Source organism: Neophocaena asiaeorientalis, unplaced genomic scaffold, assembly GCF_003031525.2.
Source record: "Neophocaena asiaeorientalis asiaeorientalis breed wild unplaced genomic scaffold, Neophocaena_asiaeorientalis_V1.1 scaffold171, whole genome shotgun sequence".
NCBI lineage: Eukaryota > Metazoa > Chordata > Mammalia > Artiodactyla > Phocoenidae > Neophocaena > Neophocaena asiaeorientalis.
The window spans coordinates 10,292,277-10,308,586 of record NW_020174013.1 but is presented as its reverse complement, the minus strand read 5'-3'; the positions used below and the strand labels follow the sequence as shown (position 1 = coordinate 10,308,586).

The 16,310-nt window shown below is 40.2% G+C and overlaps 1 protein-coding gene across 1 annotated transcript in view; it reads left to right on the top strand.

Moving 5' to 3' along the window:
* The window catches only part of STPG4 (sperm-tail PG-rich repeat containing 4), a 38,620-nt gene that overhangs the window by 5,013 nt on the left and 17,297 nt on the right, over nt 1-16,310 (top strand). Inside the window, exons 2-3 of the mRNA XM_024753531.1 lie at nt 8,550-8,614; nt 9,401-9,455. Of these exons, the coding sequence (XP_024609299.1) occupies nt 8,550-8,614; nt 9,401-9,455 (120 nt within the window). The remainder of the gene's footprint in view (nt 1-8,549; nt 8,615-9,400; nt 9,456-16,310) is intronic.

Here is a 16,310-nt window from a genome sequence, read left to right as displayed (position 1 = left end):
GCTCGTTCCCACCGAAAGGTTGTTTTCATGAATTCCCTAAGATGAAAGCCTTTTTCCTTCAGAGAAATTTGCTTTTGGTTCTGCTAATACTTAGGGGAGCTACCAGTTTGGTGCCACTTGAAATACGCTGCTTATGTATTCTTGGATCACTCTAGTGATGGGCATTTGGACTGAATCCATGAAAGGAACCAGCCCACGGTTACAGTCTCTCAAGGATGTGTTTCTTCCCCCTCTCCCAATTCTCCTTAGCACCAAGACAACTCTTTTTGCAGTCCCTAGCATTGGGGTGAGGTGGTAGGTTTGCTTTCAGGAAGTCCCCTTTTACGGCCTCCAACTCCTGTTGGTGAGACTTCCATTAAATCAACGACATTGATGGTCCAGGCTTTGGCCTCTGGATCCTTCTAGGGCTCTGAAGTTCACTCAAACCCAGCTCTGTTCCTCTGCTGAGTTGAGTCTGGACCAGCATACATCCTCTGAGCAAAACTGGGCCATTTGCCTGTCTGGTTTCTTGCTATCTCTTCGTTTGGGGGGGTTTATATTCCTTAATGTCATCAATTTCATATCTTTTTAAAAGCTCTTGTCTATTTTTAGTATTTCAACTCTCATTTCTAGTAGTTGTCTGCAGTGGGAAGTTTCTTCATCCAGATAACCTAGCCTGCCATTAGCAGAAAGCAGAACTCTTTTTTTCCCTTGGAAGTATATTGTGAATCTTTTCCACACCATCATGTATTCTCTACATCATTTTAAATAGCTGCATAGTATTCTACTGTAAGGACATAACCTAATACTAATACTTCATGTTCAGTCATTTCCTGCTTTTAGTCAGAGAGTGGAGTTGTTGAGGAAAGGGCATGTAGATGTCTAAGTCTTTTGAGATGCATTGCCAAAATGCCCCACAGAAAAATTGTGCCCCAGTGCCACTCCACCTTGCAGAGTATAAGTCCACGACCATTTAAAATGCACTGTTCATGTTTTCAACTGGAAACCTGGATCCAGTGATTTAAATGGGGAAGTTTAAAGCCTAAGCTTGAAATCAACATGGTAGGGGAGTTTCAGAGCAACCCAAAGTTAAATAAGTCAGTGCCAGAGTTTCCTTACAATGAAAGGGGCGAGGAGAAGATGGTGACTCTGCCCCAGTCTGTAGGCAATGAGTCAGTACTGGCCAAGGTCAGCCAATGCAGAAGAGTAGAGTGCTATCAGGTAGTGAAGCTGCAAGGGAGTTTCAAGAAACACTGACCACTAACTGCATGGCTTCAACACTCTTGCATCAAGGGGTAAAAATGAGTCATGCTCTCTTATAATGCAATTGAAATGGACATTCTGGTTTAAAAATGAGCAAAGGCACCAAAAAAAAACTATTAGAACTAAAAACTGAATTTGGTGAAGTTGCAGGGTACAAGATTAATATACAGAAATCTGTTGCTTTTCTATACTCTAATAACTGTCAGAAAGAGAAAGCAAGAAGACAATCTCAGTTAAAATCACAGCAAAAATAATAAAATACCTAGGAATAAACTTAACCAAGGAGGTGAAAGGCCTATACTCTGAAAACTATAAAATACTGATGAAGGAAATTGAAAGTGATACAAAGAGATGGAAAGATATTTCATGTTCATGGCTTGGAAGAGTTAGTATGGTTAAAACGTCCATACTTCCGAAAGAAATCTACAGATTTAATGTAATCCCTATGAAAATACCCATGACATTTTTCATATAACTAGAACAAATAATCCTCAAATATCTATAGAACCACAGAAGACCCTGAATAGCCAAAGCAATCTTGAGATAAAATAACAAAACCGGAATTATGACTCTCCCTGACTTCAGACAATACTACAAAGCTATAGTGAGCAAAACAGCATGGTACTGGCACAAAAACAGACACATAGATTAATGAAACAGAATAGAGAGCCCAGAAGCAAACCCACGCACTTACGGTCAGTTAAGCTATGACAAAGGAGGCAAGAATATACAATGGGGAAAAGACTGTCTCGTCAGTAAGTGTTGCTGGGAAAACTGGGCAGCTACATCTGAAAGAATGAAATTAGAACATTTTCCCACATCATATACAAAAATAAGCTCAACGGATTAAAGACCTAAATGTAAGACCAGAAACCATAAAACTTCTATCAGACAATACTACAAAGCTATAGTGAGCAAAACAGCATGGTACTGGCACAAAAACAGACACATAGATTAATGAAACAGAATAGAGAGCCCAGAAGCAAACCCACGCACTTACGGTCAGTTAAGCTATGACAAAGGAGGCAAGAATATACAATGGGGAAAAGACTGTCTCGTCAGTAAGTGTTGCTGGGAAAACTGGGCAGCTACATCTGAAAGAATGAAATTAGAACATTTTCCCACATCATATACAAAAATAAGCTCAACGGATTAAAGACCTAAATGTAAGACCAGAAACCATAAAACTTCTAGAACAAAACATAGGCAGAACACTCTCTGACATAAATTGCTGCAATATTTTTTGGGATATGTCTCCTGAGGCAAAGGAAACTAAAGCAAAAATAAACAAGTGGGACCTAATTAAATTTAAAAGCTTTTGCACAGCAAAGGAAACCATCAACAAAATGAAAAGGCAACCTGGGAGAAAAGGCAACCTGGGAGAAAATATTTGCAAATGATATAACCAATAAGGAAGGTGTTAGTATACAAAATAGATAAACAGTTCACATAACTCAATATATAAAAAAAATAAAACCCAAAACCAAGACAATTAAAAATGGTAGAAGACCTGAATATACATTTTTCCAAAGAAGACATACAGATGGCCAGCAGACACATGAAAAGGTGTTCAACATTGCTAATGATCAGAGAAATGCAAATAAAAATGAACAAATGATATGAGCTAGCAGTTCACAAAGAGATATACCAGTTGCTAAAAAACATAAAGTGATGCTTGACTTCCACTAATTATTAAATAATTACAAAAGAACAAAAGCAGGTAGACACAATTTTTTGCCTGTCAGATGATCAACAATTTAAGTTGGATGATACCCATTATATTGGCAAAGGGAGTACAGAAAGAGATATTCTGTGTGCATACAAATTGTTGCAAGTATTTTGGAGGGTGGTTTGAAGATTCTTGTTCATATTTTAAATGCACATAGGGACCATTCCACTGTCAGGACTTTACCCTAAAAATGGTCTTTTAAAAAATATATTAATTTTATTTATTTAATTTCTTTATTTTTTTGGCTGCATCAGGTCTTAGTTGCAGCATGCGGGATCTTTCGTTGCTGCGTGCGGGCTTCTCTAGTTGTGGTGTGCCATCTTCTCTCTAGTTGTGGCGTGGGTTTTTTTTTCTCTCTCTAGTTGTGGCGCACCGGCTCCAGGCACACCTGGGCTCTATAGTTTGTGGCACACAGGCTCTCTCCTTGAGGCACGCGAGCTCAGTAGTTCCTACAAATAGTCTTATGAAAGTACAGTGAGATATTTATATAAAATACTGCAGCATTGTTCATAAATTTATCTAACTAGAGGGCTAGTTATATAATGCCACAACCATACAATGCTGTGCTACCATTAAAAATAATGAGGTATATCTATCTGTGGTGATATGGAAGCACCTCCAAGATATATTATTAAATGGAAAAACTCAAGGAACAGACCAATATTTATAGCATAATCCCATTTGTAAAAATAAAAACAAATATATATACGATGTTAAATGCATACTTATTTTCTTGGGTGATACTTAAGCAATCATTAACAGTGTTTCCATTTAGGAAGCAGAGGTTAGGTAGGGGGCAAAGAGACTTACCTTTAATTTTTTTTTCTTTCTATAGATTTGACTTGTTTTCAGTGTGCAAGTAATAGTCTTTTCATTCATGTTCATTTGTAGAAATCAAAAATTTTTCCAACTAATATTTTTGCTATTATTTCTTTTCATTTTCCATTTTAAAACTTATTCACTTCCTAGGCTATTTCAATGAAAAGCACAATTAAACAAAATTTAAAATTGCCTCAAACTTCTGTCTAGGTTAGCTTCAGCATTGTCTTAGAAGATGAAACTTATGTGAAAAGAAACAAATGTGGTGATTCTGCCCACCCCTCCCCACCTCCCACTATCTGTTTTAGGTCAAAAAGAGGTAGGCAGGATGGAATGGCACCTCTATTAACTCAGAGAATGAATCCAACGATCCATTTGAATGTGTTCAAAAGACATCCTTGAACAGCTGATTGGGAGATGACGGTTGAGAAAATCTAACCGGTTAATTGGTTTTTCTTAGCTGTGTTCATAACTGTGATCAAGTATCTCTGAAGACATGTTTATTTGCAAAGTGCTCCATGGTAAAATAATGGCTGAAAGAATGCATTTTCAACAGGATGGTTTTTCATTGAGCAAGGTGTCAACAGAGAGAAATTTTGTGCCTAGGAGGGGGCTGGCCGGTAATACTTCAGGGAACCGAAGACTTAAATGTTAGAATGATGAAGAGCAAAGCATAGATAAGATGGAACAATTCATCATGCAGTTAAATGAAAAAAAAAATTGTGCTCATGGGCTTGCCTGGTGGCGCAGTGGTTGAGAGTCTGCCTGCCGATGCAGGGGACATGGGTTCGTGCCCTGGTCCGGGAGGATCCCACATGCCGCAGAGCGGCTGGGCCTGTGAGCTGTGGCCGCTGAGCCTGCGCGTCCAGAGCCTGTGCTTCGCAACGGGAGAGGCCACAGCAGTGAGAGGCCCCCGTATCTCAAAAAAAAAGAAAAAAAAAATGGTGCTCAAAGTTGGCTCATTTAGCAGGTATTATTTGAGGATGAACTCTCATAGAGAAACTGCAAGGCAGAGCAGTGATTGTCACAAGTAAATTTGTGAAGAGAATGGTAAATGAAAGTGAATCTGAAAGACGGATACAGAAGACATCTCAGGGACTGGGACTCACATAGTTTCTGGAGCTGATGAAAATTACAGGGTGCTGGTAAGAACAACATCATTGGTACCATTAGTCAGGCATCTTTTTGAGAAAGTCCAATGCTGTCTATTTCTCAGACCATAAAGATGTCTGGGTGGTGAGTCACTGATACTTCCACGTGAAGCAAGAGACCATTTCTCAAAGAAGAAGACACACTGGATGAAATTTCCACCAGTAGTACCTAAAAATATTGTACCTGACAGTCTTTTGGCTGCATTCATCTTATGAGTATCCTGATAGGATTTCTAATGGACTGAAAAATCCACCGTAGAAGAGACTGTCTCTCTGCCCGTTGTGAAACATTGCAAACTACCTGGGTGGCTCCACTATCCTTTGGTCTGTGGATATTAGCCCTGAGGTAAGGGAAATAAGGGAGTATCAGGAACTGGTAAGCACAGAGAGTGGGATGTGTGAAGGAAGGGAGGGAGGGAAGGAAAGAGAATGAGAAGCCAGGGGAAGACTGACCAGACCTCCAGAACTTCCTATGTTCAAGGAGCTGGCAGGGAGGAGTTATATTACCGAATCCTGGGTAGAGTCCCTCCCAAAATGGAAGGACTCTATGGTGTTCCTCCTTCTTAGAATCCCTCTCTTGCATTCCTCAGGAAGTCTTACCTTCCTTAAAGCCCCACTCAAATCTGTCTGTCTTTACCATCTTTAGATCCCCCAGTTGGATTTATTTATTTATTTCCCCCAGCTTTATTGAGGTGTAATTGAAAAATAAAACCGAATATATTTAAGGTGTACAACATGATGATTTGTTTTATATATATGTATACACACACACACACACACACACACACATATTGTGAAATGGTTACCACAATCAAGTTAATTAGCACATCCATCACCTCACACGTTACCATTTTGTGTGTGTGTGTGATAAGAGCACATAAGAATGGGGACTTCCCTGGCAGTCCAGTGATTAAGACTTCACACTTCTACTGTGCGGGTTCGATCCCTGGTTGTGGAACTAACATCCCACATGCCGTGCGACACAGCCAAATAATTAAAAGAAAAACAAGAAAACAAAACCATAAAGCACATAAGATCTCTCTTAGCAATTTTCAAGTATACAATACAGTATTATTAGCTGTAGTCACCATGCTGTACATTCTCTCTCCAGAACTTATTCATCTTATAATAAAGTTTGTACCTTTTGACCAACATCTCCCCATTTCTACCACCTGCCAATCTGGGAACCACCATTTTACTCTCTGTTTCTATGAGTACAACCCTTTTAGATTGCACATATAAGTGTTACAAAATGGTATTTGTCTTTCTCTGGCTTATTCAACTTGGCATAATGTTCTCTGGGTTCATCCATGTTGTTGCAAATGGTAGGCTTTCCTTCTTTTTTATGGCTGAACAACATTCCAATATAGTATATGCATTAAGGGAATATATATCACATTTTCATTATCCATTCATCCATGTATGGGCGCCTAGGTTATTTCCATAGCTCGGTTATTGTGAATAATGCTGCAGTGAACATGGGATTGCAGGTGTCTCTTCCAAATATTGATTCTGTTTCCTTCAGATATATACCCAGAAGTGGGATTGCTAGATCATATGGTAGTTCTATTTTTATTTTTTGAGGAACCTCCATACTGTTTTCCATAATGGCTATACAATTTTATATTCCCACCAAAGTGCACAAGGGTTCCCTTTTCTCCACATCCTCACCAACACTAGTTATTTCTTGTCTTTTTGATAATAGCCATTCTAACTGGTGTGAGGTGATACCGCATTGTGGTTTTGATTTTCATTTTCCTGATGATTAGTGATGTTGAGCACCTTTCCATGTACTTGTTGGTCATTTGTATGTCTTCTATGGAAAAATGTCTCTTCAGGTCTTTTGCCCATTTTTAAATTTGATTACTTGTCTTTTTGCTATTGAGTTGTATGAGTTCCTTATATATTTTGGATATTAATACCTTATCAGATATATGGTTTGAAAATATTTTCTCCCATTCCTTAGGTTGCCTTTGCATTTTATTGATTGTTTCCTTGGCTATACTTTGATGTAGTCCCACTTGTTTGTTTTTGCTTTTGTTGCCTGTACTTTTGGTGTCATATCTAAAAAAATCATTGCCGAGACCAATGTCAAGGAGATTTTTCTATATGTTTTCTTTTAGGTGTTTTATCATTTCATATGTTATGTTTAAGTATTCAATCATTTTGAGTTAGTATTTGTGCATAAGATAGGGTTTAGTTTTGTTCTTTTGCATGTGGATATCCAGTCTCCCCAATACCATTTATTGAAGGGACTATCCTTTCCCTATTGTGTATTCTTGGTGCCCTTGTCAAAGATTAGTTGACTGTTTCTGTGTGGATTTATTTCTGGGCTCTCTATTTTGTTCCATTAGTCTATGTGTCTGTTTTTATTCTGGTATCATACTGTTTTGATTACTGTAGCTCTGCAATATAGTTTGAAATCAGGACGTGTGATCCCTCCAGCTTTGTTCTTCTTCCTCAAGATTGCTTTGGCTATCTGGGGCCGTTTGTGGTTCCATACTGAATTTAGGATTGTTTCTTCTATATCTTTGAAAAAATGCTACTGGGATTTTGATAGGGATTGCACTGAATCTGTAGATTGCTTTCGATAATATGGTATTTTAACAATATTAATTCTTCTAATCCATAAACATGGGATATCTTTCCATTTATTTGTGTCTTCTTCAGTTTCTTTCATCAGTGTCTTATAGTTTTCAGTGTACAGATCTTCCATCTCCTTAAATTTATTCCTAAGTATTTTATGTTTTGATGCTATTTATTGTAAATGAGATTGTTTTCTTAATTTCTTTTTCAGATACTTCATTGTTAGTGTATAGGAAGTCAACTGATTTTTTTTTTCAACTGATTTTTGTATGTTGTTTTTGTATCCTGCAACTTTACTGAATTTCCTTATTAGTTCAAACAGTTTTTTAGTGGAGTCTTTTAGAGTTTTTTATATATAAGATTATGTCATTTGCAAACAGGGACAGTTTTACTTCTTCCTTTCCAATTTGGTTGCCTTTTATTTCTTCTTCTTGCCTAATTACTCTGGCTAGGACTTCCAGTACTATGTTGAATAGGAATGGAGACATAGGCACCCTTGTCCTGTTCCTGACCTTAGAGGAAAAGCTTTTAGCTTTTCACCATTGAGTATGTGATGTTAGCTGTTGGTCACCCAGTTGGGTTAATCTCTCCCTATCTCCGACATCTCCAATCTTTCTTTTAGTGTCGATTATAGTGTTTTATATTAGCATTGTTTATGTATTATGAGAACACTCCTGTATTCTCCACCATACCTAGCACAGTTCTTTACCAACAGAGCAGGCTCACTAATTGGTGATCAATTGGATTTGTTGAATCTAGTACATTTAAAATATGATTAATTGTACAGCATTTTTCTCCATACCACTGTAGGCATACTGTCATAATATTCACCACGAAAAGTGAATAGCTGTTGAGTGTTTTGAAGCTCTACCTTTGAAAGTGTACCTTTTCCACTCTTAAAATAGAAAATAAATTATATAATGTTGTATGGTAATAAAATAAAGGATTATGAATGATAGATAATAAAGTGAGTTTGAGACCTGTATTAATCTATTATTGGTGTCCTTGTCCATTCTGTGTAGTCAGTTCAGCTTTCGCCAGGACAATACGAGCTACTTCCTGCACCAGTTCCCAAGCATGCTTCCAGGTAATTATATACTTATTAAATTGCTTTTACTAATTTCACTCATGCCTTTCTATTTACATGCTTAACCACCAACACTAATGACTTTTTTTTTTTTTGGCTGCGTTGGGTCTTCGTTGCTGTGCATGGACTTCTCATTGCTGTGGCTTCTCTTGTGGAGCTCGGGCTCTAGGCGCGTGGGCTCAGTAGTTGTGGTGCGTGGGCTCTAGGGCACACGGGCTTCAATAGTTGTGGTGCTCAGGCTTAGTTGCTCTGCGGCATGTGTGATATTCCAGGACCAAGGATCTAACCTGTGTCCCCTGCACTAGCAGATGGATTCTTAACCACTGCACCACCAGGGAAGTCCCAACACTAATGACTTTTAAACCTCATTTATGCCCATCATATTAGATTAGCATTTTAAAAAATATTTATTATTTATTTATTTGGTTGCGCTGGGTCTTAGTTGCGGCTTGCCGGCTCCTCAGTTGCAGCACGTGGGCTCCTTAGTTGTGGCAGGTAGCCTCCTTAGTTGTGACTGGTGGGCTCGTTAGTTGTAACACGTGGGCTCCTTGTTGTGGTATGTGAACTCTTAGTTGTGGCATGCATGTGGGATCTAGTTCCTTGACCAGGGATCGAACCTGGGCCCCCTGCACTGGGAGCACAGAGTCCTATCCACTGTGCCACCAGGGAAGTCCCCAGATTAGCATTTTTAAATATTTAATGAGAGACAGGGAATATGTTAAAGATCCTCACATTAAAAAAAAATAGATTTAGAAGATCATATCTTTTTTTGTTTTTTTAATATAGGAGCTTTGTATTTCGTTCTACAGTTCAAAGGTTTCCAACAGGCTGCTTCACTCCTGTAAGTATGTTGGTGGACAATTAACTCATGATGAATTTGATGTTTAAAATATGCCATGATTCCTTTTTTTTTTTTTTTTTTGCGGTACGTGGGCCTCTCACTGTTGTGGCCTCTCCCATTGTGGAGCACAGGCTCCGGACGTGCAGGCTCAGCGGCCATGGCTCACGGGCCTAGTCGCTCCGCAGCATGTGGGATCTTCCCAAACCGGAGCACGAACCCGTGTCCCCTGCATCGGCAGGCGGACTCTCAACCACTGCGCCACCAAGGAAGCCCCATGATTCCTTTTTGATATATCAAGATTAACATTTCACTCATCGTAGTAGAAAAGCAATGAATGATTAATGTAGTTGATTTAAGATATACTTAAGAGCTTCCCTGGTGGTGCAGTGGTTAAGAATCCACCTGCCAATGCAGGGGACACGGGTTCAAGCCCTGGTCTGGGAAGATCCCACATGCCATGGAACAACTAAGCCCGTGAGCCACAACTACCGAAGCCCATGCACCTAGAGCCCTTGCTCCGCAACAAGAGAAGCCGCTAAAATGAGAAGCCTGCGTGCAGCAACGAAGACCCAACACAGCCAAAAATAAATAAATTTTTTACAAAAGATATACTTAAAATATATCTAAAGATACGCTGGGTATTTCAACGTAAGTAACCCATTTGTGTCAAGTTATAGAAGAAAAGTAAAGTCTCCTTTACTTTCTTTAGGTCTTGAGTCATATGACCTTCTTATTAAGGTCATCTCTAGTCACCTGTTCAGAATTTCCTGTCCCTCTTTCTTGGTTTATTTTTCTCCATAGCACTCATCACTGTCTGATACATTACATTTAAAAATTTACGTATCCTGTTTTTATCTGTCTCTCCCACCAGAATGTAAGCTTCATGAAGGTGGGGAGTTTTGTCTGTTTTTGTCCTGTGTACCTAGTGCCTAGGAAAATGGCTGGCACATAGTGTTTGTTGAATTAATTAATTATTTAAATCATCAAAGATATTCAATATATCACTGTATGAACAGCAAGAAAGAAAAGTCCTGGTTTCTTTCCTTTAAAAAAGGTGAAAATGCTTTCCTGTTTCTAAAAATTTTCAAATACATGTACATGTATTTGATAAAAATGAACTCTTTTAGATAAGTAACTAATCAGTAGGATGCCAAAATATAAAAAAAGAAAGAATGAGAAAATATGAAGTTATTTTGGGGTGTTTTGATGGACTATGATTATTTATTTGTAACTAGAAACTTGAGGGGGAAAAGATACAGCAAGCATATGAAAGAGGAGTTGAAACAACTGAACAGAGCTCAAAAACAGACTCTAGAATATGTAAAAATTTTATATTTGATAAAGATGGTATGACAAATCAGTAGGGAAAGGAAGAGCTATTTTGTGCCAGACAATTGGTTAATTAACTTGTAAATATTAGACTCTTCAAACCACATATTATAATAAATTCCATATTGATTAAAGAATTAAATACTTTTTTTTTTGCGGTACGCGGGCCTCTCACTGTTGTGGCCTCTCCTGTTGCGGAGCCCAGGCTCCGGACGCGCAGGCTCAGCGGCCATGGCTCATGGGCCCAGCTGCTCCGCGGCATGTGGGATCTTCCCAGACCTGGGCACGAACCCGTGTCCCCTGCATCGGCAGGCGGACTCTCAACCACTGCGCCACCAGGGAAGCCCGAATTAAATACTTTTGAGACTATAAAACCAGGAGAAAATATATTAGCATATATCTAATTTTAGGATAAGGCTGATTTCTGAGATAACAGCAGTGGATGAATTGCAAAGGAAAAGAAGTCTTAGATTTGATTACATAGCATTTTGAATTTTTTGTACATCAGGGAACAAACTGTAAACAAAGTTATTAATAGGCAAATGTGATTTAGGAAAAGTATTTTCAACATACATGGCAGATAAATGGTTAATGGCCTTATCTGAAATTCTCTTGATGATTTATAGGAAAAACACCAATAGAAAAGTAAAACGGATGAAGGCAGTGAATAGACAATTCATAAAATAAGAAATTCAGATATCCAATAAAGGTGAAAAAATTTTTATTTCACTAATACTTAAGTGTGAGAGACTAAAAAGCTAATTGAAAACCTTCTGTATGTGGGTGGTGTGGTGGGCTAAATAATAGACCACAAAGATGTGCCCATGTCCTAGTGCCCAGAACCTATAAATGTTACCAGATGGCAAAAACTTTGCAGATGTGAGTATGTTAGGGATCTTAAGATGGAAAAATTATCCCGGATTATCCAGTGGGCCCTAAATGCAATCACAAATGTCCTTATAAAACGGAGGCAGAGGGAAATTTAAGAAAGGAGGAGAAAGCAATGTGACCAGGGAGGTGGAGATTTGAGTGATGCGGCCAAAAGCCAAGGAAGACGGCACCACCAGAAGCTGGAAGAGGAAGGGAATGGATTCTAATAGCCTTCAGAGGGACCACAGGCCTCTCAACACCTTGATTTTAGCTCAGTGAAATTGATTTGGGACTTCTGGCCTCTAGGACTATGAGAGAGTAAAATTCAGTTGTTTTGAGCCACCAAATTTCTGGTAATTTGTTATAGCAGCCACAGGAAACTAATACAGGTGGGGATTATTTCCAGGTGGATTTCACAGTAGACTGATAAGATGAGGACTGGCTTTTCCTCTCTGTAGCTCATAAATGTTTGTATCTGTTAGGCTTTCTCTTTTGAACTTGTCAGTTGCTTCAGAATGACTCCTCAGCCTCCTGCCTAGACTATAAGCTGGTTGCCCGTGTTCTGGTTACTGAGTGGGGGAACGGGCTGTGTTGGGGTGGTGGTGTCTCACCATTCGTTGTGCAGAAGTTCTCTCTCTCTTTTTAAATTGATTTACAATATTTTGTTAGTTTCAGGTATACAGCAAAGTGGTTCTGTTTTATATATATATATATTTCAGATTATTTTCAGTTACAGGCTATTACAAGATATTGCATATAGTCCCTGTGCTATACAGTAAATACTTGTTGCTTATCTGTTTTATGTGTAGTAGTTTATATCTATTAATCCCATACTCCTACTTTATCCTCCCCTCCACCTTTGGTAACCATGAGTTTGTTTTCTGTGTCTATTCCTGTTTTGTATATAGATTCCCTTGCATTATTGTTTAGATTCTACATGTGAGTGATATCGTATGGTATTTGTCTTTCTCTTTCTGACTTCACTTAGTATGATAATCTCTAGGTCCATCCATGTTGCTGCACATGGCAATATTTCATTCTTTTTTATGGCTGAGTAATATTCCATTGTATATATACATACCACATCTACTTTGTCCGTTCATCTGTTGATGGGCATTTGAGTTGTCTCCATGTTTGCCTGTTGTAAATAGTGCTGCTATGAAAATTGGGGTGCATGTATCTTTTCAAATTAGAGTTTTCATGTTTTCCAGGTATGTGCTCAGAGATGAGGTTGCTGGATGGTATGGTAACTCTATTTTTAGTTTTTTAAGGAACCTCCATACTGTTCTCCATAGTGGCTGCACCAATTTACATTCCTACCAACAGTGTAGGAGGATTCCCTTTTCTCCACATCCTCTCCAGCATTTATTACTTGCAGACTTTTAAAAAAATATTTATTTATTTATTTATGGCTGTGTTGGTCTTCGTTTCTGTGCGAGGGCTTTCTCTCGTTGTGGCAAGTGGGGGCCACTCTTCATCGCGGTGCGTGAGCCTCTCACTGTCGTGGCCTCTCCTGTTGCAGAGCACAGGCTCCAGACGCGTAGGCTCAGTTATTGTGGCTCGTGGGCCCAGTTGCTCCGCGGCATGTGGGATCCTCCCAGACCAGGCTCTAACCCATGTCCCCTGCATTAGCAGGCAGACTCCCAACCACTGTGCCACCAGGGAAGCCCTATTTGTAGACTTTTTGATCATGGTCATTCCTACCAGTGTGAGGTGATACCTCATTGTAGTTTTGATTTGCAGCTATGCTGAACATCTTTTCATGTGCCTGTTGGCCATCTGTATGTCTAGAAGTTCTCTTAATTCCTGTTTTCAGTAAAAGCCCCTGTCCTAACAGTGCCTGGGGCTCCTGGGTCCAGATCTCTGGCTCAGTCTCCCTGGAAATGAAAACCTCCATCTCCTACAGGGATGAGGGAAGGGTAGCTACCTGACTGCTGGGAGTAGGTAGGTAGGGACCTGGGGAAAAGACACTCAGGCAGTCTTCCTGCTTTCAGCCTTACCCTCACCTCCACCTCACAGGTGTCTAAAGCCTGAAATTTCTGAGCTTTTCTTGGATTCTGTGGAGCACATCAGCCTGCTTCTCATCAGCAGGCCCTCTCCACACACTGGGCTTTAGCATTCTCCACCCTGCTACCTCAGGGACCACTCCTCCACACCGTTTCACATCTTCCCCAAACACATGATCTCTGTTGGCTGTTGTCTCTTCGCTTGGTTGTGTGTGTGTGTGTGTGTACAGGTATATATGTCTGGGGGGAGATAGTTGTGCCTTTTTTATTTGATCGGAGAGGAATGGAGATAAATGCACGTGTTCAGTTCGCTTTGGCAGCAAGTACTCAAGACATCAGTTTTCTTCCCCCCCGCCCCGCCCCACTGGCTGATACTGTATTTCCTTTGAAATGCATGCGTTAAATGAATGCCATGAGTTAGTAATGATTTATTTACTGCTAGTAAACAGACTCAGTTAAAATTAATTTGGTTTTAGTTCAGGTTAGGCATCCTGAAGGATGAGCAGCCTGGTTTGTGAAATAGCACAAAGCAGTTGATTCTGACAGCTTTTGCCTTTGTTCTCATTGCTTTACGGAGAAGTTTTTCGGATATCCTTATTCTGCCGTTTTCATTGATGTCACCTCATTCATCCCATTTTATAAATAAAAGTGATTCACAATTTGGAGCATCCTATCCTTCAACCGAATGAAAAGAATACTTTCATGGAAAATGTTCCAAGACAAAGAAATAGCTCGGGGATGTGATTCATTTCTGTCCTAAACACACACTCCTGGAGCAGACTTGCGGGTTTGTTAGATCCACAAACTTGTAAACTGCACAGAGCAAATGGCTTTGATCCCAACGGTGGGTGATGGTGGCACGCAGTGTGAGTGTGGTGAAGAAATGATGCTTGCTAGGAGAACATCACCCCAGACCTTCCGGAGATAAATGCGTTAATCCTTTATCTGGAAACTGATTTGATCACTTTTATCATTCAGTTTCCTTGTTCTAGATATTAACGTCATAGTCATAGAGCTGTCAAGGACTCTTAGAACTAGAAGAAACTTAACGATTCTGTTGGGGTCAGTTTTGATGATGGTGGTGACCATCATTCATTGGTTTTCTGGTGCCAGGCACAGTGCTCAGTGATTGACATACCCCATATCATTTCATCCTTACTGCAATGTGGGGAGGGTGCTATTTATCATCTCTCTTTGATAGGTTAGGAAATGGAAGTCAGTGGCCCAAGGTAGAGCCAGGACTTAGACCCAGTCTATGGTGACTCAGAACCTGAGCAGCCCCATGAGTGAGCTTGACCAAGTGACTTGCTTAATGTCTTTAGATGTGTAGAGCTGATCTGGGGTCAAATCCAAGTGGCAGACATTGTACCGTCTCTGGAGTCACGACTCCCCACTGATGACTGAGGCTTATTCATGGGGCCGGGTTGGCCTGCTTGACCCCATTTGCAGTGGGATGAGTTCTCTCTCCTGCAAGGCCCACATGCCAGCCCGCCTACTGGGCCTTGATCATCGAAGATCCTTACGATGGAGGGCCGCAGCTTAGGCTCCTGCTGGGAGCCTTGCTACACTGGCTTTTCTTTTCTTTTTTTAACTTTTTATTTTAATAACTTTATTTATTTATTTAATTTTTTGGATGCGTTGGGTCTCCGTTGCTGCGCGCGGGCTTTCTCTAGTTGCAGGGAGTGGGGGCTACTCTTCGTTGTGGTGCGCGGGCTTCTCAATGCGGTGGCTTCTCTTGTTGCGGAGCACAGGATCTAGGCACGTGGGCTTCAGTAGTTGTGGCTCGCGGGCTCTAAAGCGCAGGCTCAGTAGTTGTGGCGCACGGGCTTAGTTGCTCCGCCACACGTGGGATCTTCCTGGACCAGGGCTCAAACCCGTGTCCCCTGCATTGGCAGGCGGATTCTTAACCACTACGCCACCAGGGAAGCCCTAAAAATTTTTTTATTGAAGTATAGTTTATTTACTATGTTGTATTAGTTTCAGGTGTACAGCAAAGTGATTTAGTTATACCTACACACATATATATACATACATATATTCTTTTTCAGATTCTTTTCCACTGTAGGTTATTACAAGATATTGAGTATAGTTTTCTGTGATATACAGTAGGTTCTTATTGGTTATCTATTTTATATATCTATTTTGTAGTGTATATATTTTAATCCTAAATTCCTAAAGGACATTTTCAACATGTAAAACTTCATAAGAATTACCTCCAAGATACCCTTTTTAAAGATGCCATTGGTGATAAAATACAGCAAAACAAAGGAGTAATCCAGAAAGAGTAAGGGATGGGATCCAGGAGAAAGTGGATCCAATTTGGGAAAGTAGTTAAAAGATGTCCCAGTTGGACCACTGTACAGCAGGCTGAGAGAGAAACCAATCCACATTTGAGAAAGAAACAAAAGAACTCCAGAAGGAATGTTTCTAAGGAAAAAGGGACTCAAGAACAGCTGATGTTGGGGCTTCCCTGGTGGCGCAGTGGTTGAGAGTCGGCCTGCCGATACAGGGGGCATGGGTTCGTGCCCCGGTCCGGGAAGATCCCACATGCCGCAGAGTGGCTAGGCCCGTGAGCCATGGCCGCTGAGCCTGCGCGTCCGGAGCCTGTGCTCCACAACAGTGAGAGGCCCCTGTACTGAAAAAAAAAAAA